The sequence below is a fragment of the Triturus cristatus genome, chromosome 4_1 (genome assembly GCF_964204655.1).
Source record: "Triturus cristatus chromosome 4_1, aTriCri1.1, whole genome shotgun sequence".
Taxonomy (NCBI): domain Eukaryota; kingdom Metazoa; phylum Chordata; class Amphibia; order Caudata; family Salamandridae; genus Triturus; species Triturus cristatus.
Window position 1 is genome coordinate 727970546 of NC_140585.1, and position 24692 is coordinate 727995237.

Sequence of the window (24692 nt, forward strand, 5' to 3'; positions counted from 1 at the left end):
AGGAAGATGCACACAACAAAACAGGTTATAACAGTAACCCTGTGTCTCTCAGAAATACGGTATAGATCAGTATATAAGAACAACAATTCTGTTGGGGAGAAAAGCATTCATTTCATATAATCACTTTTGCCATTACCACTTGAGGAAGCGTATCTCTCTTTAAGTTTCTTCACGTAAATAAATGATGCTTCACGTAAATAAATGATGCTGTATTCACTACAATTATATCAAATAAATGACTCCGAAGAAATGGGGCTCATTTTTGCTTTCCTTTTGTGCATTCAATACAACTGTATCAAGATTATATTAAACAAACAGAAAAGTCTGCTTCGAATATAACGTGAAAAAACGTGGTCATGCAGTGCAATTGATAAAATCAAGTGATTCAATGAGTATCGGTAAAAACAGAATGATTTCTCAAGGTTGCTGAAACAGAATAGATTTGAAAAAAAATAATGTCTATAAAAAGCAAATTCATAAGATCCAAGTGTACGGACTTAAGATCTAATAGGTGCTGGATATGTAAATTATCGACGTTTCGACCCTTATTTGACATAATTTGTAAAAACATCAGTCCGAGTCCTCATCAGGACTAAAATAAAATACAGCCTGGAATCAAACAGAAATCAATGGGTTGAATCGTCGGGTAATCTCATGGGCCTCATACACATCCTAAAGGTGCTCGTTTTAAGATATAGTCCTACGTGACAAGTAACTCCTCCCGTTCGGGGAAATTCAAGGTCGGTAAAAAATGCCTAAATGGTACGCCCTTCTGGGGCTCTGCAGAGCGGCCGTTGCACTTGTTTCAAATTTAAATTTACAGTGAAGAACGGATCCTCCTACAGAATCATCCAGTACTCCACCAGTGGTTCTCAGCCTGCTCAGCGATAGAAGGCGCATACCATTTAGGCATTCTTGACTGACCTCAAAGTTCCCTGACTGAAAGAAGCCACTCATCATGGAGCACTACCTTAAAACGAGCATCTTTAGGGTGTATATTAGGTCTATGATATTACGGGCCTTGACCTCAAAACTAATGTGATAAACTGGTTGGGGAACAAGGTTGGGTGCACCAATTAACTTTTTAATTATATTTTTATGACAGAAAGGGTTTGATGAGTGGGTAGAGGGGAGAAATCATATGTAGGTAATTGGGTCATTTTAAACTTTAGATCACCAAGCCTGGCTGCAAAGTTACTGCGGAGATTGAGACCCCCGGTCCTTTTACCAAACCAAATTTCTACTGTTCCATTAGGTGTTGTATAAACCTAATCACTTCAATAAGAATCCAACAGCCTCAAACTCAACAGTTTTGCATAGCCTTATGAAGGGTTGACTGTTTCGGCTTTCAATTGCCTTCTCCTGTTGAGGGCATTTGAACAAAAGGACTGACTCCCTGACACACTGCCAAAGAGTAGTTCTTTTGTAGCCACACGATTGGGAATTGCCTAAATGTCATCCAGGGCACAGAGGGGTTGAGTGGTTCCACCACCTCTGTTCCTGAAGAGCCCACTCTGGTTTCGGGGAACACATATAAATATCTGGAGGGAGCCCCCTTCTATCAAATTTTAGTATTTGCCATGACTAAGAATATTTATTTGGTTTTAGTGAATTACTTAAATATATTCTCGTTCTGGAAAAACTGCAGTTTTATATAAACTGGATAAAGATTTGACTAATTTACAATTTAAGACCACCAAGGAAAATTATTATCTGTTGGTGAGGACATCAATGCACATCTCTGCCCTTCATTAGATAAGAAAGTATGTGGTTTATGGATACTGACGGCAGCAGACAGACCCACTTTATGCTTGATAAATATGGAGACTTGTTATTGAAACATAACTTTGATTTCTCTAATGAGGTCTGCACATCTCCTGTCTCATTTGAACTTACGTTTATTGGGGAGTGCACCGCAGTTTAAATTTCCCTCCAGCTATTGAATTCATGCAAAACAGGCAGTTAAAAGAGGCAGCTGCTAGGTTAAAATACAGATGTTGCTCTGTCCCTACTAAACACTCTTTCCTAGGCCTACAATTTAGTTGCCACGTACTGGCTAGGACCAGCAGACACCAGGGGTGTGTGGCGCAAACGTTGCAGCCTTGTTTGTTTTTATTATGACCTTTTTTTTTAAGTGAGAGATGTTAAAATGTTATACTTCTCCGTTAGAAAACCTTGCATTTAAGTAATTCCAGCTGGCTGGAATTATTGTAAAGAGTGATGGCCTGATTACGAATTTAGCGGTTCTACAATGGTGGCAGTTCTCCAGCGTCTGCTACGGAACAGCCAAACCTGTGGTGCGGCCGCCTGCCAGATCAGGAGTTAAATCCTGCTCTGGCGGGTGGTGCTGCGGCAGTCTGACTGCGGAGGTCTGCAAGGCTCATTGAAGAACCTATAATGTAGACCGCCACAGTCAGACCGCTGACTGCACCTTCCTGAAAGGTGTGGCATGCATGCCACACAGTGCAGGAAGTGGGGTGCAAATACAGGGGGGCACTACATGTGCACCCCCGCATACACCCCCAGCCTAAATCCAGTAGGGGGCATTGCCTTTCTGTCACCCTTTTCAAGGCGGGTTCACCGCCATGAAAAGAGCTATGAAAATACAACTTGTAACAGGCTTGGCGGTGCCAGCAGCAGCACCTCCAGCATATTACAGCCGGCTGCAGACTGCCGGCCCAGCTGGATTCTTCATGCCGCCGGTGCTAGCAGTCTCATGGCGGTCTCATGGCTGTCCAACTGCCGCAGCGGTCCCACAGTGTGGCAGCAGTCGGACCGCCACCACAGGTTCGGCAGTCCTATTGCCACCGATCTCATAATAAGGCCCCAAGTCTCTTTAGGACGATTTCATCCAACGGACACAAGTATGATTTGACTAATTGTCACATCACTTGATTTGATGTTGTTTTAATTGTTTAGGCGTCCTACAATGTATTGTAATGATTTTAAATAACTACAAACAATAAAAATCTATCTACCCGTTAACTGCTCCTTATCCAGTCAGCCTTTCATCTTTCAAAGGTCGATTATCCTCGAATAAGGTAACAAAAAACATGTTTTCATTCAATAGGCTGAGGCGCCCAAGGGGGAGACAGGTATGATGTACAAATACTTTTGTTAGACCAACTCGTTTTACCAAGAAATAGCACCTGGACATCTTCCCTAATTTATATTTGTAGTAATGACGCTGTCGTCATTTATATAGTGCACAATTTGCCATTGGCATGGCATCACAGCCCATTCTTGTTCGTGATTTGGAACAAGTAATCTAAAAGTGCTTAACTCTGGGGCCCATTAGCTCAGCTGGCTAGACAAATCTTAAAGGAAGTCTATCTTTAAACATCTTATCCAAGCCTGACTGTTGCTTTTTAATATTATTTTTTGTATTAATTAATTTAGGGGTTTTGGCAGTGTGTAAACACCAAGGGATTTATGGCCACTGACAAATTAATCTGTGGGTGTGCTGTACTGACAAATGAAAAATGTGTTCAGTTTCTTGCTGAAAGAGAGGTGAGAAGGGATAGTGCGGGGGTGTCAGGAGGAATAGGGACACTACACTACAAACGTGAAGACAAGTCAGCTTGGAAAGGGAACATATTTTTGTATTTGGTGGGCATCTTTATTTGTAAATATCGTGAATGAAACCGCTCCACATAAAAATGAAATTAAACTGGGTCAGAACTAATGTTTCTTGTCAGTGCAAAATGGGCCGCCTCTCAGTTTTCATAATAGTAAGCAGACATGGAACTTGAAGCAGTGCACTGGCCTGGAATCACACAATTCAGGCAGATAGGTGTGCGGGGAATGAGATCAAAGTCTTCTGGTTTGAAAGTCAGCGTATGTCCCACAAAAAGGTATTGGTGCATAGTAACAGATGAAAACATGATTTGAGGGAGAGGATGCATTGGAAATCCGATATTTATTTAATATACTCAGGTACAGCCAACGAGTGTCTCTTTATCTTTACCTTTATTGCTTGACTTGAACTCCATGTATATTGCCTGTACGCAGTGGTCGAAGTGGGGAATAAACAGTAGGGGAACTGTGGGTGGAGAATCAGAGGGCGGTAATAACCAGAGGATGGGATCACTGGGCGGAGTCGGAGGTGTGGCCAGAATGCGCAAAACATTCAGATTTTTAGTATTTGTTTGCCATTTCACTGACCAGTTGCAGCTTAATATGTTATTTAATTCAACCAATTGATACATACGATTATTTAAGGTTTAATATTAGCTATTGACATTAAAATAAATACACAAAGTGGGATATGTTTCTGATCACAGAATGTCCCAAATACTCTAAATACTCTTAAAAGTGGAAGCACAAGCCATTTGTCTCCGAGCCATGGAGTTTCTGTCATCAGCACTTCTCCCTTTTTCCACAATAAGTTCAAACTTAAATGGCGCCAAATATTCTATTTTTGCAATTTAATTTTTTTCTATGGTTTGGCCATATTTGCCACATGATACAACATCTGCTGCATAATCTGACAATCTTAACTAATAAACTTTTTGTAGCCCAAAAGGATCAAAAGTTACTAAAGTTGCACTGGCACTAATAAGGCAAAATCTTTCCAGAGACTGTAAGCATGTGTAAAACTGTCAAAATAATAAAGTATCAGTAAATATTTGTCCTCCTTTGCTGTATAATTCCAGTGGCCCCCAGGCAGGCAGCATATGTTAAGAGTGCTTGTGCATGAAGCAGAGAGACTGTGAAGTTTGCAGACTTAGTTTGGTGTGCCTGCAAATCCTGCATTTCTGATCCCTGGTGAGTTGCACCTACTACTGCAGAAACAAGGCCAATGGAGGTACCAATGGGTGAGGTGGACTGGCCTCAAGGGCAGGAACGGCTTTAGTGCTGGTGGCTCCCTGTGCAAAAATGTGTGTTCATGCCTGCCAACAACCACCTCCGCCATGGATTCCCTCACTACCACCCTTTAACGGTGCCTTCAAGTCTTCATAACCACACTCTCTCAGATGCATTTAATTGGATTTAAAGCATCACTCATACCAGTGTAGCATGTCAGAGCACTTTACATCACACACATTACACAGAGACAAATCAAATATACGTGTGTAAATCACTGTTTAGGAAATGTTACATAAGACTAAGGACCACAAGGTGTTGGAGTCACATGACAACCATACTAGTAGGCAGTATAGTTTAATAGTGATTGATCTGGAGAAACACAAACTCAGAATTTAAAACATAAAACCATTGTGGGGGGTTGTCTTTAATAATCAGAATTTATTGCTATCCAAATGAACACTCATTGCAACATTAGGATACAGAAAGCTCTAATGTACACCTTGCAGTTTGCATGCAGCTCTTGGATGACAATTAATAGCTCACTGTTCTATGTTAGGATTTTAACTTATAAACTGAAAGTAATGAAAGGATCTCTCTGACAAAGCAGTAACCCACTGACCTATTTACATTATGTGCTCTTTGTCATCTACATGGTACATGTTCTGTGCAGCAGGCACATTAACCCTCTGCACTACCTTTTTATTAGTCGAAACATCACCTGGACAAAACTCAGATTTTTCTCTAGGAAGAACATTAATCACAGGAGTTATCATGACGTTTTTTATTGTTGCTGATGCCCCTCCCAAAGTCAGCGACCGGTGGGGTCACAGCGGTCGCACCACCCTAAAGGTAATCCTTCTCAATGGTCATGTGACCTCAGTGACAGAGTCATTGTTGCTCTAAGGCAGAGGTCTTCAAACTTTTGGGTGCCGAGACCCCCCTGTCAACATTTTCAGTCGTAAGGACCCCCTCCTGATAAACATTTCTAAACCTGTAGGCACGGCTTCTGGAATTACGAGGCAGGTGAGGACCAAATTACACGACAGGCTTGACTAAATTATGTGGGAAGAAAATGTAAATAATGTTATGTGATGCAGCGTTATTTTGTGATAGAATTGCTTCATTATTTTGATTTTTTTTGCACATAGTAACACTGAGGAAAGATTTCACCCCTTCAGTACCAGTTTATAACCAAAATACAGCAATTAACATCAGAAAGATGTCTAGTCAACCTTTGTGATGGGCCTTCCACTCCACAGGAATACGTGTGCCACATTAGAAGCTCACCTGGCCCTGTCCGGGAGCAGCAGGGGTCCCTTAAAACCCTGGCAGTCTTGTGCAGAGTTGAGCAATTTACCCATGCCACTTTCCTCTCACCCCTCCCTTCCATCCCTCTCTCCTCTCCTCTCCCAATCCTGGATCCCTCTCTCACTTTGCAGGCCATTTTCTTTCACCCCTTCTTACAACTTCTAAACTCTCCCCATTCAACTTCTCACTTCACCCTTAATCACCTCTTGCCATTCTGCCTTTTCACTGCCCTCATCTCTAACAGTTTCTCGCATTTATCTCATGGCCTCTCTGGCCCTGTCACCTACCGTGCCCATCTGCACTTCTCATTCATCTCAAGTCTCTCCGTTCAAATTGTTGTCTATTTGTATCTTACACCTCTCCAGTTCCCCATTCATCTTTCACATCTACCCTTTGTTTTTTCACACCTTCTTGAACCAATGTCCCTCTCCCCTGTTACCTCAGCACCAGTGCTTAATTTGAGCAGGTGGTTTCCGTTGCTCCGCACTGGCACCTAATTGTGCACACTGGCAATATGACAGTCTGCCACATGCCACTTGATGGCTCTGTCTGTGTAATTTAGAGATGAGCAGAACAGCTGTTTATTAATTCAATATACATTAAAAACGATAAACTCCTGACATCCATGCCATTCTTATAGCTTTGAGGGCTTGAAATAGTCACACTTGTACAGAGTTATGGTTGTTAGTTGCATAGGTATTGACATTGGCCGCACATGCAAGGCAATGGGTGGGTGGTTAAAGTTGCAGTGGCCTACTGGTGAGGTTCCTGGCACATGTTTAATTACAAATTAATCACTGCTCAGCACCCACCGCAGTACTCCCTCTCTTCCCCTATCGCTGCTGTCCCTCACCAATGTTGCTTCAAATTACTTTTTAGGTCACAGATCATCTCTCAGCTATCTTCTCTCACAGTTTGACAGTAGCCCTCCTCTGTGCCCTCAACTTTCCCTCACACTCACTTCTTGCGTGTCTGCACTTCCCTTCGGCACTTCACATTTCTCCTCATCCGTGACCTCTTCAATCAAATTCCCTCACTCCCTTGCTGTCCTTTCTCATCCTCTCATCTCTCCTCACTGAGCACACGGGTTGGACCCGTATGCTCCTCTTGGCCTGTGCCACTCTGCTTATTGTTCCCTAATTCAGGAAGGCACGAATTGTCTGTCTTGCTGTTTTGGTGCAGGCCACACAGTTATGGAATGTCCACCATCCTTTGCTTCGCTCCACCAAGACTCTATAATGTAAATAATAATAGTAGTAGGCAGAAGCATGGGAGCGACTAGACCCAAACTTCGCGAGGGGGCCTACACTCCCAGGCAGGGCTGGCCATAGCACTGGCCACACATGGCGCAACAGTCTTTTTTGGTGCCCTATCCCCGTTTCCTCCTTCTCTATAAATTCCCTCACTACCATTCACCAACAAAGCACCTCATCTCTCTGTAGCACCTTTCTGACAAACATTTTTTTTTTTATATTGCCACTCAGTTTACTCACAGTTCTGAGATCTGCATAGTACATGTTCTTTGTAGCAGGCACATTAACCCTCTGCACTCTGTGGATGAGAAGTGTGCCCATGTGAGTGCACCGTGAGTGATGCAACAGTGTGAGAGTAGGAAAAGAGGAGTGTCTGGAGGGTGAGTGAGGTGACCATGAATTTGGGTGCGGATGTAAGTGCAGAGCGGGATGAATGAATGCATGGTTAATGATGGGCTTGTTTGAGCAAGTTGCAAATTGAGCAGTGAGGGGACAGGTGAATGAGGTGTCACATGAGTGCAGATGAGTGGTATGACTGCAGGCTGAGGTACAGGGTGAACAACGCAAGTGCATTGTGATTGCAGAGTGAGCACTGTGAGTGCAGTGTGAGAGGGTGAATGATGTGAGTGCATGGTGATCAGTGTGAGTGCATTGTGTGCAGCGTGAAAGTGAAGTGTGAGAATGAGAAGTGAGTTCTCTGAATGCAGGGTGCATTCCCAAACACTTGAAGTAACTCAGCATATTATTGACGGCAGCGTAGGGTTTAAGATATAAGTTAAACTATTGCTATTATGGCATTAATCAGGGATCAAGGGTGGAGGAAATAAACAATATGCTGATCCTGCAACACACTTCCTGTCCTATGGTTAGGGTTGCCTGCTCATTATTTTGATATCCCAAACGGTACAAAAATAAGCAGTCACCTAAAGCTGTATATTTCAGCACTCATCTGTGCGTACTTAGAACAGCAAATATAAATAGAAAGCACTTTTGTGTTCTAGGGCTGCCTCAATGACCCATGACTGATAATTAAAGGGAACAAAGACAGAAAAGTCACATTACGAATGAATGCATATGATTTTATTTACAATCCCATTTAGTGTCAAGAGGAGGCCTTTGCAGGCTCTTTAAACATCAAATGGCTGGTATTTTTCTTCTTGCAACCCTACTTTATATTTATTTTCATGAAATGCATTCTCGCACTACTGCAGTAACTGTAAAATAAAAATGTAAGGAAAAGGCAGAGTTGGGGCCCAGGGGGTACTGGAGCTAGAAAAAAAACTAAGCCTCAGTAACCACTTTACAAAAGGTATGTAAATCTGCAAATGGTCCTTAATGACCTGTGAAAAACTCAGGAGATAAGACTGCAGACATCCCAGCGGAGTCCACAGCAGCTCGAGCTGAGACACACTACGGGGGAGGAGGGGGGCTGAATCCCTTGTTGTGCCTGGGCAGAAGTGTGACCGGGAATGCGCGACCCCCTTCCATCACTTCACGGCCCCCCTGGGGGTCGCGCCCCACACTTTGAAGACCCCTGCTCTAAGGTGTGCTGCTTCATAGTCCTGCCCGCAAGACTGGAGGTGATCTTCAGTTTAGATTGTGGTGGACAAGCCGTTAAGGTTAACCCACACTTGCCACTGCTAGGGTTCACCTGCTGGTGCTGAGACACCAGGGCTTCTAAGGTCTTGCAGGCCGTCTAGCAAGGGAATGTACTACCTCAGGAGAGTGGTCTGGGGGACTGGTCATAAAGACTGAATCTGGTTTCCCAGTTCCAAATTTGGCAGCTCATAGTGCCATATCCTCTCCCCCGCAGAACACCATACTGCTCCACTGAAAGAAACTCACCGAACCTTCAACTGCAACCCAATTGTGCCCCGCTATAAACACCTGGTTGCAGCTCAATTCAAATCACACACAAGGGTAATATGTTGCCTGAAAAAAAAGTAACAACATGCTGGAAAAAGCTAACACTCTTAGGGAATGTAAGATTAAGTAAAGCATGTGAAATGTAAGCAGGAACAACATGGTTAACTTAATGCTTTTACACTCACTAGTCAGAAATCGGTGAGTGCTTTGCCTGAAAAGTTAAGGACATGACTACAGGGCCAGGAGGGGACTCATTTCATAGTCCATTGCTAATATTCTTACAAAACATAAGCGGTATGGTTTAAAAAGACAACATCTGTAAACACAGACCTGCGGTACACATTTTTTTTCCAATCCAACCATCATGCAGGCATTACAGTACCTCCAGGATTGGTGCACTTCCCCACCCGGGGGAAACAATGCGGTTCAAAGAAAGACAAGAAAACAAAAGTAGTGCTTCACTTGCAAACTCTGTAAAGTGACACTGATGTGTTTGGGTGTGAATTAAATCAATCTGGTCAATTTGCGACCACTCTGTCTTGCTTTATTTAGTTATTTCTTTATTTTTCATATTTTTAATCTTTTGTTCCCGAGACTGCACTTTGGAATAGAAAAATGTCAAAAAAATATGACATTTCCAGCAAAAGTGTTTTTCTTTTTTGGATCCATTTTACAGGGGAACCAATAAACGAAAGGAGGAAAGAGAGAGTGAGAACTGTTTCTTGAAGTCACGGTTTTCAGCAACAGAGGAGGAACTAGACAGAAAGAGAGGGAATTAGAGGAATAAAGCAAGGGGGAGTGGTGTGGCAGCTGCCAGCGGCAGAGCAGATGTGGTCACTGTCTTTGTCTTCTCTGGGTAAGAAGGAAAAGACAGAGTCGTTTTCCTTCTCTGCCCACCCACCCATCCCTGAACGGCCACAAACGCTGAGCCTTATCTGTAGGCCTTGGCATTTTCTGCCGTCCTGGGAGGCATGTTGAAAATAAAATAGAAGGGGAATGGAATCTATTGACTTAAAGAAGTAGGGGCAAGCCGTGCCCTGCCGATCCCGCCCCCTTCGACCACTGCCTGTAGGCATCGGTCTGTTTAACGCCCAATCAAACGTCAGGATAGGGCTGATTCACTCCCTGCTCTAACCTGTCTTCTGATAGGGTGTTTGGATAGCTGGACTGAAATGCCTCACTGCTCAAGCAGCCTTCATTCTTCAAACATGCAGTGTAGATTTGGGCATTAGCAGCATGTCTACGGCTTGTGAATGTTTGAAGGGAGCTGAGATGTAAAGAAACCCTTCAAACATGTGCAATCCCCAGGATTCTGCTGTTGCCCCTTTCTTTTTAACTGCTGACATGCACACTTAGCGACATCAGCACACAGACAACAGAAATTAAAGCATTCAAAGTGACAGGTGTGTCAGTTCATCTGTTTTCATTTCTGCTGCAGTAGCTGCAAAAAGCAACAGCTTCATGTAGTTATGATTAAGTTAGTGGGGATGCACTCCTGTGCCCTCTCTGGACCAGCCACCCCTGACTCTGGGAACCCTGTTCCAAGTAGATAGGCTGGTTTGACAACGGCTGTACCAAGGATCATGTTACCTTAAAAAAAAAAGCTGTGAACAAACCAAATAGCTGTAAGGGAGAAATAGCTGCTTGCAGAAGGATATATAGACAGATGCTAAAAGTGTGTAAACAAGCCATAAAAAAGAGGCCTGGGTAGACCTAGTTAAGGCGAGTGAGAAAAATGATTCTTCCGATTTCTGGAAGGTTGTAAACAACCCATATTTCGGTGATTGTGGTGCCCCTTCGCCGCAGACTGTACTTGCGGCTGAAACCTGGGTCGACCATTTCAGCATCATCTATGATAATTCAAAGTCTAATATGGATTGGATCTGGAAACCTCTGTCATTAGCATCACTATTTCCTTCTGAGCCGAGTCAGATCCTTAGCAGCCAAAATAGCAATATGTTATTCCTGCCACCATTAAAATTCCAAATGCCAATGCACCTGGCCCTCATGGCATTCCGTCCGATCTTTTTAAAGTGAACATTGAGCTATGGGGCCCTCTCTTAACCAGCATTTTCAGAACTGTGTGTCCTTGCTCCATTCCTTTTCACCCTCTGTATTAATAATCTGGAGAGGGTGTTGGCAGAGGGAGGTAGGGATATACCCAAATAGGTAATCAACCAGTGCGGGCCCACTTGCATGCAGATGGCGCTGTCTTAAAATCCCGCACCGCAAGGTCCTCCAACTTTTGGTGAACACCTAAGTAGATTTTATGGGAGAGATGGGCCTCAGGGTAAACATGGATAAAGCATACATGTGTACATATGTAGACCCCGAAACCCCCCATCTCCCCACCCTTCACATTGAAGGCATTGTTAAAGCAGACTAGTTCCCTTTCACGTTTAGGCATACAATTTGATTCTGGTGGCACATGTAAACAGCACATTGGCATTTGACAGAACCAATTTAAGAAGACGGCAACTCCCCTTTTAAATATTTCTTCAACGTCACGGATGAAACCCCTAAATCAGATGGGCAAACTGAATAGCACTGGCTACCAATTGGGTTAGATGTTTGGGGGCTCAAAACCCTAATGAAATTGCTGAGGTCAGAAAATAGTTCTTTTCTTTGCAGAATGCTGGCTGTTCCAGCTAGTTTCCTCGCATTTGTGATGCATAATGAGTTGGGTCTTTGCTTTCTGAAAGCCCTTATTAGGATTCATCCCCCACTTGTATAGAGGAAGGCTAATCCATCAGGCTGATAATACAAAACTGTCTCACTTTGGATTAGTCAGGCCATATTCCCTGGTGGAGGTTTAAGATACTTAGTATGACGATGGATAGACCTAATTGGTCCAACGACCCGAAGTTACTGAGCCTGATTAGTAAAGAGGATTAAAATCTTGGTGTCTCCAACTATTTGAAGAGGAAAGATTTTAAATCCCCAGCATAGGTTTGTGCCAACCAAGTTCAGATGCACTATGATCCACTGGTTAGCAAACTTCCCAAAACGGCTTGACTGACCTACAAATGTGCATCCTGTCCTTGTGATAGTATCTCAAAACAATGCACCATACACACGTTATATTTTTGTGCATGTTTTTTGATGTTCCAAGGTTTAGTTTTATTACACCATTACTGAGCAGACTTCAGTTCAAGCAATGTAGATCCGTCTTAGTTTGCTAGCAACAACTACAATCACTGGAGGTATGTTTTGCATTTCAAATTAATATTGGTCATGCCATTGGTATAAGGAAGAGAATGGGGGACTTTTAATCAACTTCTAATGCCCTCTTTTTACTGTTTATTCGCTGGGTAGCAGGGGTTTTATTGATGTGTGCAGAATAGATGTGGCCTATATTAGATTTTACTTGAACTGAGATTCTTTTAGAATTTTGTAAGTGCACTTTTGATGTAAGTAATGTTGATGAATCAACTGTTTCTTTTTAGATGTTACTTTTATGGTTTCTTTTATGCAACCCGAATAATGTTGATTGACTGACTGACAGACTTTATTCAACTCTCTTTTATAAGAGCTGTGCATGCACTGTAAGAATTCCAGAGTACTTGTGTGCATGAATTACACGAATAATGATTTAAATGTTAGTCATTTATTTTTTCATTTAATTATTTTATAGCAATGCTCATCCCAGTGCAGGGTGTCAGAGCGGCAATAAATCATACAAATGTGTAAATCAATGTACAGTAAATGTTACAAAAGGCAATGAGGGTTATAAAGTGTAAGAGTCACATCTCTTTCATCATATCCAAAGCACTACTGCCATGCTTGGACAATGGCCACTTGTAGAGGTTGGCCGCAAGTGGTGGTGTAGGGTCCGGCCACAGTTCTGGAAAACGGCCAACGCCCTTCAATGGGCACATGTGGGAATGACTACCCACAAATAATCTGGGCAAAGACCCTAGCCCGAGGTCATGTGCTGCTGCCACCAAAGGCCATGCACTGCAAATGTTGGCTGGATGCAAAGTATTCTAGATCAAGACCTGGCCAGCAGCCAAGCCCTGTGGCCTACTGTTGATGAGCATGGCCAAAGGCAATGCGCTGCAGGTGCTGGCTGCTCAGGATGTGTTGGGTACTAGGCCCTGCGAACCCTGTGCACATATGAAGGCAGTGCGCAGCTCAGTTGGCCGCTTGTGGAGGGTTGGTCACAGGACCTGGCCTCAGCCAGGATGTTGGCCCCATACAAAGTGTTCCAGTGGTCAACCCACGCTGCGCACTGCAAAAAACATGTGCTGCGGGTGTTGACCACTGATGATGGTTCGGTGCGGAGACTTTGACCTGCAGCCAACACCCTGCTGGGTACGGCTGAAGGCCATGCACAGCAGGGTTTGGCCATCTCGCAGGTTTGAATGCAGTAGGCCCTGATGTGCACCCCCTGCTGAAATCAGGCAAAGGGTATAGGCAGTAGGGGTTGGCCACTAGCGCTGGGCTGAGTGAAGGGCCTGGCCAGAGGTTAGGACCTGTGCTAACCCCTGACCAGTGACAGAAGGTTTGGCGCAGGGCCTGCCAGAAGGTAAGGCCCTTCGCCCAATTCACAGCGTACAACCAAAGGCCATGCAGTGTGGGATTGGCCGCAGGCGGAGGGTCGGGCTCAGGGAACTTTTGGATGTGATAAATGATCAAAAACAATATACTGGAAAAAGCAATAAAGTAAAGCTATGGTTTGCCGTAAACATATAGTTATACAAACCTCAGAAATTCACTTGAATAAACACAGGTAAATGCAGTTACAGTAGCAAATTAAAACTGAAACCCACTGAAATTCACAAGTTATGCACAGTCCACAACTCACACCACAGCAATTCAAACCATAACCAGCACACCAAATGTAAAGCTTATGACCTCAAAATATTTAGAGCGATAAATAACACTTAAAAATAAAATGTAATTGGACCACACAAAATCATCTCAACTATAAGTAGGGCCTTTGGAATTATGCGGCAGGAGAGGACCAAATTATGTAGCAAGATTGACTAAATTATGTGGCAAGAAGATGCAAATTATGCAGAGTAATTCGGACCATTTTATGATAGTATTACTTCCTGGTGTTGTCACTTTTTATGAAGGTAAACACTGTCTAGTACCAGTTTAACACCCAAATACAGAAATAGGCAATGCAAAGGTGGACAGTCAACCTTTGCAAAAGGCCTTCCACTGCACAGCAACACATGTTGCTGCATTTTTAGGAACTTTTGATCCATTTGTTCTAGAAACTATTTTTTGTTAAATCTGCAGATTATGGAGCAGTTGATGGCAAAGTTACAAATCCATAATTATGCAGAAAACGATGCAGCTGCAAAATTACATATTTCCAGATGGCTCCGTCTGTAAGATCATTTTAATTGCATCTGTCTTATTAAGGGTGAGGTGATGACAGTTGTATTTGGTGTGCTCTTCACCAAGTGAACGTGTTTCAAGAGAGTTGATATTGTGTGATACATGTTGGCACTGTGTGAGTTGGCAGGTTGGGTATACTCACTTTCAGTGGGGATAGTCGAAAAAGAATGATACATTTTCAGACTTACATTAAACGACATATGCATGAATGGTGAATTAGGCAAAATGACTGCTGGGCATCTATGTCTATTTTATGCATAATTTACAAGATTTGTTTATACTATTTAATAAAAACATCTGTCACAATGACGTGCAAGGACACAAATGCTTCAGCAGAAGCAGAGATACTCAAAAACTACACCACCAACACAAATACACCAACAAACAGCAGTCCATAGACCAGTGGTTGAAATGTATTCTTAAAAAGTATGTGAGCTGTGATGCTGTGCGCAAAGGGCGTGGGGTGAGTGAGCATAAGGGTAGGGTCAAAAGCATGGCCAAAAAGACAAAATATTATGTAACTTTGTTGGTCTTTCACCTTCAGGTAAGTACATATAAACTAAGGAACTGCTTCTATGAAAAATAAATGCGAGTTAAGTTAATCCGTGGGAAATGCAGTATTCTACATTATGAAACCTCTATTAGTGCACCGCAGAGGTCTGTGTCTGTAACCAGTGAGCCACAAAATGGAATCCTGGTTGTTGCAGTGGAGAATAGTGGCTTGTGAATGTTTAGTGCTGTGAGGTCCCAGTCTGTGACAGAAAGCACTGTGAACATGTAGGCAAATCCTTATTTTAAACGTGCATTACACACAGTATAAGATAGGCAGCTACATAATGTGTAAAAAGGTTTAAGATTTTAAAAAAGTGTTACAAAATATAGATTTTAGTAATACCCAGGCTGTATGTAGTGCCATTATTTTTTATAACTGCCCTTTAAATGCACACACTTCACAACAGAGCTGGGAACTCCCTAGCAGTACCACTCAAAAAGAATAAATCTGGGTCATATGAAACTTCAAGTGATTCCATCCATAAAGCCAATACCGCCTTCCAAGCCCCCTTCACATTTGCCGATGTACAAGCTGAAGACATTTGCATTTCTTCGAGGCAAGCAGGCACCCTGGCACAAGGCGTGTTAAGCTGTCTGGCCCTCACAGCACAGGGGAATCCCTATCTTGCACTTTACCTGAAGCATTTCAACTCACGGAATTAACTGTCCCAGGACAGTGGTCTTTTCACAAAAAGTAGCGGAACTGGTTTTCTTAAATTAAAAAAGTTTGGGCACCTTGTGCCCCTACAATCCAGCCTAATTCGACCTCAGCCATTGACTGAAATCATAAACAGATGTTATGTTGATATTTTTGTATAAAGCGCACGGATACCGAGCTAGGATCTATACAGTATTCTGGAACAAAGGACAACTGGCACCTACTTAGTGACCAGAGGGAAAAAGACAGGTTTTTATTTGTTTTCTGAAACTTAAGAGATTGGCCTGCGGCCAGTGGGGGTCAAATGCATTCCATCGTGTACATGTGATATACAAGAAACTTCTTCCTCCCCACTGGGCCTTTCTAGTTCTACCTTGTTAGTAGTGGTGGGTCATAGATTACGTGCTGGTACCTCCCATTTAGAAATCTTTTGGCAGGAAAGAGGGCCAACCTTGTGTAGAGCCTTATGTGCCCAGCGCAGGGCCTTGACCTTAATCCGCTCTCGGGTCTGTAGCCAAGGCAGGTCCATGATGCTCTGTGAGGTAGAGCTACATTCAGGAAGCGTCAGCAACACTCGAGCTGCAACATTTTGAAGTGTTTGTAATTTTCTTAGTAGTCACTGCTGGGAACCTACATACAGAGCATTACAGTAATGGAGCCTCGAAATTACCAGGTCTAAAATGACTGCTTTTCAAGGCACTAAGGGAAGAAAAGGGAGGCTTTTCTTCAAGACTTTTAGTTCAAAGAAATAGGAGGAAGTCACCTGATTGACATGGTCGGCAAAGACCAGCTTAGATACTCACTCACGCATGTAGACACGTCACACAGACACAGCACAGACACAACAAACACGAACATCAGTCTCCAGCCCCTACACACACATTCACACTCTGGAAACACGCATACCTCACTCGGAGATGTTTAGCAATCACAGACGGAGCAGGCAAGAGCTGCTGGTGTATGCAGGCCTGCGCTGCTCTTTCCTTGTGTGCCAAACACCATTAGTGTCCCATTTGTTGTTTGATAGTGTCCATTCCTTTTGAAAAATATGGGCCTTCCACTACGACCAAAAGCAAATTTCGCACTTGCAGTTCACAACCCTATTTTGCTTTTCAGCAGACTTATCCTGTCTGTGACTATCTACCACCACATCCTGTGCCTATTCGCCACCACATGATGTGCCTATCCGCCACCACCTCCTGTGCCTATCCGCCACCACATCCTGTGCCTATCCGCCACCACATCATGTGCCTATCCGCCACCACATCCTGTGCCTATACGTCCCCACATCCTGTGCCTATCCGCTACCACATCCTGTGCCTATCCGCCACCACATGATGTGCCTATCCGCCACCACCTCCTGTGCCTATCCGCCACCACCTCCTGTGCCTATCCGCCACCACATCATGTGCCTATCCGCCACCACATGATGTGCCTATCCGCCACCACATCCTGGTGCCTATACGTCCCCACATCCTGTGCCTATCCGCTACCACATCCTGTGCCTATCCGCTACCACCTCCTGGTGCCTGTACGCCCCCACATCCTGTGCCTATCCGCTACCACCTCCTGGTGCCTGTACGCCCCATATCCTGTGCCTATCCGCCACCAGCTCCTGTGCCTATCCGCCACCAGCTCCTGTGCCTATCCGCCACCACATCCTGTGCCTATCCGCTACCACCTCCTGGTGCATGTACGCCCCCACATCCTGTGCCTGTACGCCCCCATATCCTGTGCCTATCCGCTACCACCTCCTGGTGCCTGTACGCCCTCATATCCTGTGCCTATCCGCCACCAGCTCCTGTGCCTATCCGCCACCAGCTCCTGTGCCTATCCGCCACCACATCCTGTGCCTATCCGCCACCACATCCTGTGTCTATCCGCTACCACCTCCTGGTGCATGTACGCCCCCACATCCTGTGCCTGTACGCCCCCATATCCTGTGCCTATCCGCTACCACCTCCTGGTGCCTGTACGCCCTCATATCCTGTGCCTATCCGCCACCAGCTCCTGTGCCTATCCGCCACCAGCTCCTGTGCCTATCCGCCACCACATCCTGTGCCTATCCGCCACCACATCCTGTGTCTATCCGCTACCACCTCCTGGTGCATGTACGCCCCCACATCCTGTGCCTGTACGCCCCCATATCCTGTGCCTATCCGCTACCACCTCCTGGTGCCTGTACGCCCTCATATCCTGTGCCTATCCGCCACCAGCTCCTGTGCCTATCCGCCACCACATCCTGTGCCTATCCGCCACCACATCATGTGCCTATCCGCCACCACATGATGTGCCTATCCGCCACCACCTCCTGTGCCTATCCGCCACCACATCCTATGCCTATCCGCCACCACATCCTGTGCCTATCCGCCACCACATCCTGTGCCTATCCGCCACCACATCATGTGCCTATCCGCCACCACCTCCTGTGCCTATCCGCCACCACATCCTGTGCCTATCCGCCACCACATCATGTGCCTATCCGCCACCACATCCTGTGCCTATACGTCCCCACATCCTGTGCCTATCCGCTACCACATCCTGTGCCTATCCGCCACCACATGATGTGCCTATCCGCCACCACCTCCTGTGCCTATCCGCCACCACCTCCTGTGCCTATCCGCCACCAACTCCTGTGCCTATCCGCCACCACATCATGTGCCTATCCGCCACCACATGATGTGCCTATCCGCCACCACATCCTGGTGCCTATACGTCCCCACATCCTGTGCCTATCCGCTACCACATTCTGTGCCTATCCGCTACCACCTCCTGGTGCCTGTACGCCCCCACATCCTGTGCCTATCCGCTACCACCTCCTGGTGCCTGTACGCCCCATATCCTGTGCCTATCCGCCACCAGCTCCTGTGCCTATCCGCCACCAGCTCCTGTGCCTATCCGCCACCACATCCTGTGCCTATCCGCTACCACCTCCTGGTGCATGTACGCCCCCACATCCTGTGCCTGTACGCCCCCATATCCTGTGCCTATCCGCTACCACCTCCTGGTGCCTGTACGCCCTCATATCCTGTGCCTATCCGCCACCAGCTCCTGTGCCTATCCGCCACCAGCTCCTGTGCCTATCCGCCACCAGCTCCTGTGCCTATCCGCCACCACATCCTGTGCCTATCCGCCACCACATCCTGTGCCTATCCGCTACCACCTCCTGGTGCATGTACGCCCCCACATCCTGTGCCTGTATGCCCCCATATCCTGTGCCTATCCGCTACCACCTCCTGGTGCCTGTACGCCCTCATATCCTGTGCCTATCCGCCACCAGCTCCTGTGCCTATCCGCCACCACATCCTGTGCCTATCCGCCACCACCTCCTGTGCCTATCCGCCACCACCTCCTGGTGCCTGTACGCCCTCATATCCTGTGCCTATCCGCCACCAGCTCCTGTGCCTATCCGCCACCACCTCCTGTGCCTAGCCGCCACCTCAGACATTGAAGGCAGGGAGAGAATCAAGAAATCATCAACTTCAGGGAGTGTGTGCGGCTCACCGACGACAAGACCAGAACTCCGCATTTACGGTCCAGACACCTTTTAGCGTCGGTCACTGCCCCTGTAGTTATGTACAACGGCACCTTCCAGGCACTAATGTCCTTGAAGAATTAGACGAGGAATTTCCTTCTGAATATGAATGGAAGAAAATATGTTTGTGGACCTTGCGAAAATGTGTGTTTTAAACATATTTTTATTTACATCGTACGTAAGATTTTGCGAGGCGGCATTTGCTTTTAGGGTCGGTCGGGTGTTAAAAATACTACTTTTCTTTTCAGCCTTATGTGGCCCCTGAACAAGGGTTTAATTCTCCTGAAAATCCTTTTGCGGTCGCTGAGATTATGCAGGTGTCTCTAAGAGAAGGTGTGCACTGAACCCTCTACAGTAGCTCCCTGGTACCCTCGCGCTGGCAGTCAACCATGCCCTTATTAGCACCCCAGAAAAGATGCGACGGTGGTATGTAAACAGAGCTGTCTTCTACTCCCCCAACCACCGGAAACACACAAACCCGTCTTCTTTACATTTATACATGCATGCAATTTCCATCACCCACCTCCCGACCATCACCACCCCCACATCCACTAACATTCACCCAACACCACCAGGTATTGCTACTGATATTCACCCACCAATGTACCCACTCATTCACCGACTTGCAACCTCTTCGAACACACGCTTATGCCCCATCAATTAAGCAGACCTCTCAATGATGGGAAGTCATACCTGCTGGCTTTGCTTTGGCTCGTTGCGTTCCTGATTACTGTAATGGTGTTTCACCTGCGTGCCTGGGGATGCACTTCGATGGGAACCATATAAAGCTAGTGCCTCCGCTGCACCTGTGCTGGGCTGGGCCCCGCGTGTGACCTTGTCGGTCAGAGCATAAACAAGAGACGTCAGCGGCTCCGAGGGCAACATCCTGTCGTAGTGTTTTTATTCGTGAGTGGTCTGGTTTGCTCTTCTTGGAAAGCCGACCCTAGTCAGTGAGCGCGAGGTGGCACTTCATTCTTTCCTTTCCTTTCGATACACGTTGTCTTGACTTTGCCCTCGGCATTCCTTTCGCCAGACTGCCCCTTCTCTGGCTAGCGCCTCCATGTGCGCCGACTCTCTGCCTTTTAGTATCGGATTTTCTATTAGTTTGTCCCAAGGAAAGGGGTGACTTCGGTAGACGATACAAACAACAGTGTTTGTCAATTACAACACGTCCCGGGGCATTGAGCGCACGAGCCTCATACACAACCAAATAGAGAATTTTTCCAAACCACACACTCGCGTGATGAGCACGATTAATAACTGCTATTATTACCATATCTTCATTGTTATCTAACGCAGTTCGGAGCTAAACAGACGGAAAGGGCATCTCACGTGAAGAGGCAATTTACTCTCCACAGCTAAGTCCCAAACAAAACGATAAGAACAAATGAAAACAAGTCTGGGGTGCACACACAACATATACTTAACTTACTGAGAACGAGCGCCATTGAAGTTAAACCAAAGACTGACGTGGGCACCTTTTCGACTCGACTGTAAAGCCCCTGAGCACAGCCTTTAAAGAAGCTTTTCTTAAATGTATGTAGGAAACCACTAAAGCTGGGAATGGCCGGCCGAGGGATTCGGGGCTGCACTGGGACGTACATTTGTTATTTACATTGTAATGACAGGACGGTGGGGCTTGCACTAATGCCCATTATGAGTTCACACTTGAGCAGGAGAGGTTCGGTGCACCCTCCCACTCACATCCCCGACTCCGGACAATCCTTACCTGACCTCTTGAGCTCCCCCATGGCCACTGCAATGGGGTCCTCGACCTCCGAGCCCACTGGGACCCGCTGGACACTGGACCCGCTGACCTCAGCCGTGACCCCACATCGCAAGGTCACCGGGGGATCCAGCGTACCCCTCTTCCTCCGAACGCTCCTTCACTGCAGACACAGTCGGGGGTGTCCCCGGCCAAGGTCGGGGCGCATGGCAGCCGCCATAGGCCCCTCCATGCCAAGCCCAGTGTCGCGAAGCTGTCTCCTCTCTGCAAGAGAAACGAAAGGAAAAATATGTTTGGTTTCACGACGGGCAGCCAGGGAGGGCACTGCATATGGGGCTCCCCGGGTTTGGGGAACCTGAGGCTTGAAGAAGCCAGTAGGGGTTAAGGGCGGGGTCCGGCAGCCCCTTCTGTTACTTGAAGCGTGCGCCTGACAACCTACACCAGGGACGATGCCGGTCACCGAGGCGCCTCTAAGGTGCCCCCAAGGGCTGCCTGCTCTGGCTGTGCTGCTCCCGCCCTGCATCAGCACTCTTTACCCTGCTTCGCCAAAGCTGGCATGTATATCAAAAGGTAAACTACACACGTATCAGGGGATGCTGTTTCGGGGCAGCTGTTTTAGCGCAGGTGGCCATGCAGCCATGCAGACGCCGCTGCTTCTCTCTGTCCCAGTCAATGCCAGTATTTGGAAATGTGCCGCTGGCCTTCCATGTCTACTGCCCGGCCGCCGGTCAAGCACAATCCAGCACTAATCCTTGCCTTGCCCCTCGAAGCTGGGACCCCGGGCCCCTTGTTCCCGTCTGATAGCCCCCCTCCGACAGTGTGTCCTGCACCTGCATGACGTTAACAAGGCCCATAGAATCGCTTCAAGCCCCGGCCTAGGTTTAGCAGCAACAGTCCCTACTACGGGTCCCAGAATACCCCTCTCGATCCCAACCGGCTGTCTGCTCGAAAAAAAGAACCAGTCGCAGGCAGATCGTCTTACCTTTCCCAGGCAGCGCTCTTCCGAGGACTTCACCACCTGCCCAGAACCAATTCCCGTATTTCCAAGCTCTGTCCAGCGCCACTGCCCTCTGCGCCGGGCATCAATTTAAGAAAGGTCCAGTAGCCCTTCCGATACTCTTTATTCCGTGACAGTGTAGGCAACAATAACAACTGCTGAGCGGCGGAGAGGCATAGTAAAGTGCAGAAGTGGTAGTGAACGCTGAGGTGGGCGTGCAGCGCCCGCGCGAGAGGAAAGGAGTTGCCGATATATTTTCTACGAAAGGCGCAAAAACAGAGAATAAACTCCAGGGCGGGATGAGCTGTCTGACGAATTACCATTCAAATCGCAGTGAGAGCCCGTGGCCAAGATGACTGCGCCCAGAGAGTGGCAAACAAGCTCAGCCAGGACGTCCGCAACCTGGGATTGGGGGTTATCTGAGGCTACGGCACATCGTTATCCTGCCGCAACCTTCGCTGCCAGATGAAGGCGGAAGCAGCTCAGCGGAAAACTCTCCTCCTCCTCTGTTTGCGTTCTTGCATTTCTCCCCCTTTCATCAAACAATTTTCCCTTTCATTAGCCACCCCCTTCCCTGCACCCCCTTTCTTCCCCATCTGGTAAATATAAAAGCCGCTTTCCAGGAACTTTCCAGGAATCGGTGCAACGTGATTGCAGTGGCTCGTAGTGCAGACCGGGGAGAGCGCTGGGTCTCCTGCCGGCAGCCGGCGGCAACTGCAGTCACCCAGTGGCACAACAACAGCTGTCAGTGCTAGAAAGAAGCGCGGAGAATGGTGGTGGCGGAAACCACAGCCATTTAATATAGCAGTTTGGGAAAAGGTCTCTTCGTGTCTCCGTTTTGAAAATCAGTTTACTACTGGGGTCCCCGACCTCATCTCGTATGGGTCATGATTAGCTGGGCTAAGTGCAACCCCTTCATCGTTTGGCTCTCAGTGAAGCGGGTGTCGAGTAGTCCAAGGCTTTCGAGGGTGGGTGGTGGAGGGTGTAACAGCTTTTACGTCGTACTCAGGACGGCCTGTTGATGCTTTTATTAGGCTCACAGAATATTGCTGCTTGTTTCTCCGAATCCTCGAGAATTAACTGAGAAGCATATATTCTAACTACTAAGCATTCTAACCTCCCTTCATATTCTAGCATGGAACTCTCCCCTTTACCTTCCAACATTACTTTCTCCCCCTTTCCCCCATTTTTGTTAAAAGAAGAAAGAAAAAGAAACAACTCAGGAATAACATCACATCTGTTTACTCAACAATGTTCACTTAATCGATCTGGTTTCCTTGAAATACTTGCAGATTTTCTGAGCAAATGTTTCACACACTGATTATCCGATTGTAAATTTTCTTGCTCGTGAACTCTCACTTACATTTTATTATAGAAAGCTTTATTCCTTGTTACCAATCAGCTTTCATCTTTTGCCGTGACTGCAGTTCCATGAACTTCTGTCACTTCCAAAGGAGTAGGATGAAATCTACTTTGCGACTTTCTTATTTGCTGTTGTTTTACTAAATCTCCTATTTGGTACTCTTGATCTTGAATATTTTTCTTGCAATCTGTATAATGTTTCAATTCTAGGTCTCGCTTAGGCAGCACTTGTGCTGTCTCTTGGAGACATGCTGTATCTAGGATATGGGCTTGAAAACACTCCCATCTTTTTCATTGGTTCCACTTGCTGTCCTTCCTAAATTCCTACTTCTCATTGGCTAATATGCTTAGTAGTCCCTCCTTTTCTACTTCTGTAACCTCCCATGAGGACTGTGCCTTTTACATGTGCCGTTACTCCTCATGTTAATTTATGGGACTTGGAGAGCACTCTTTTCTTTTTGTCAGCCTGCCTCTGCTTGTATGTCTTATCCTTACATCGCGCAGGCCAGCAGAATCTTTAACCAGTGCTTCTATTTCACGGTTGAAGTTTGTTCTGCACATTTTTTGTGCAGTTATTTTTTGTTTATTTAAACTTTTACAGGCTTTGCACAATGTTAATTTTATTTTGTTTTTCGTATTTTGTTTTGTTTTTGGTGCTGTCACCACTCCTTGCCACTCCCCCTCCATGTTCACAGTCACCCTGAAGGTGAAGCTCTCAGCTGCTCTTGTTGGATATTTTTTTAATCAGCTTTTCAGCAATTGTGATCGATAATCATGTATTTACATTCTAATTTTTATTTTTAAAGGCACTACTTACTCCAAGAATCGAACTGGTTCCTCAGGTTCCAAGTCGGCAACTGTGGGGGTTACGCCACAGCCTCTCTCCTGCTTGTTTACTTTTGCCTTTGCTTGGTAAGCTCTCCATGTCTAATATCAGTTTTGTGCAGCAGGTGGGGCCATTGTATTACTTCTTTTTCTTGTTAGGGCAAAGCAGCCATAAGTTCCAAAGGGCTATTCCAGCCTTCAACCTCTTAAAGACACCATTAACAGTTCCCGCGTTGTCAGCCACACTGTTATGTTAGCTGGTTACAGGAAAATAACACAGCGCCTTGTTATTTTCCGGTACCTCGTGATTGGACATTCAGGAAATCTGCCTAGCACCGTCTTACCGGTTGATGCATTTTGTTTAATCAGGTATGACTACTTGGCTATCGAATGGAAAATGCAGTATCAGGGGGATACTGTATACAGTGTCAAGCAGCAGGCCTGTGAAT

General features: G+C 46.1%; 1 protein-coding gene across 1 annotated transcript in view; it reads right to left on the bottom strand.

Moving 5' to 3' along the window:
- The window catches only part of SOCS2 (suppressor of cytokine signaling 2), a 185720-nt gene extending 163096 nt beyond the window's left edge, over positions 1-22624 (bottom strand). Inside the window, exons 1-2 of the mRNA XM_085653196.1 lie at positions 22042-22624; positions 21063-21323 (exon numbers count right to left, since the gene is read on the bottom strand). Of these exons, the coding sequence (XP_085509322.1) occupies positions 21063-21084 (22 nt within the window). The 5' untranslated portion in view covers positions 21085-21323; positions 22042-22624. The remainder of the gene's footprint in view (positions 1-21062; positions 21324-22041) is intronic.
- Positions 22625-24692: the final 2068 nt, after the last annotated feature.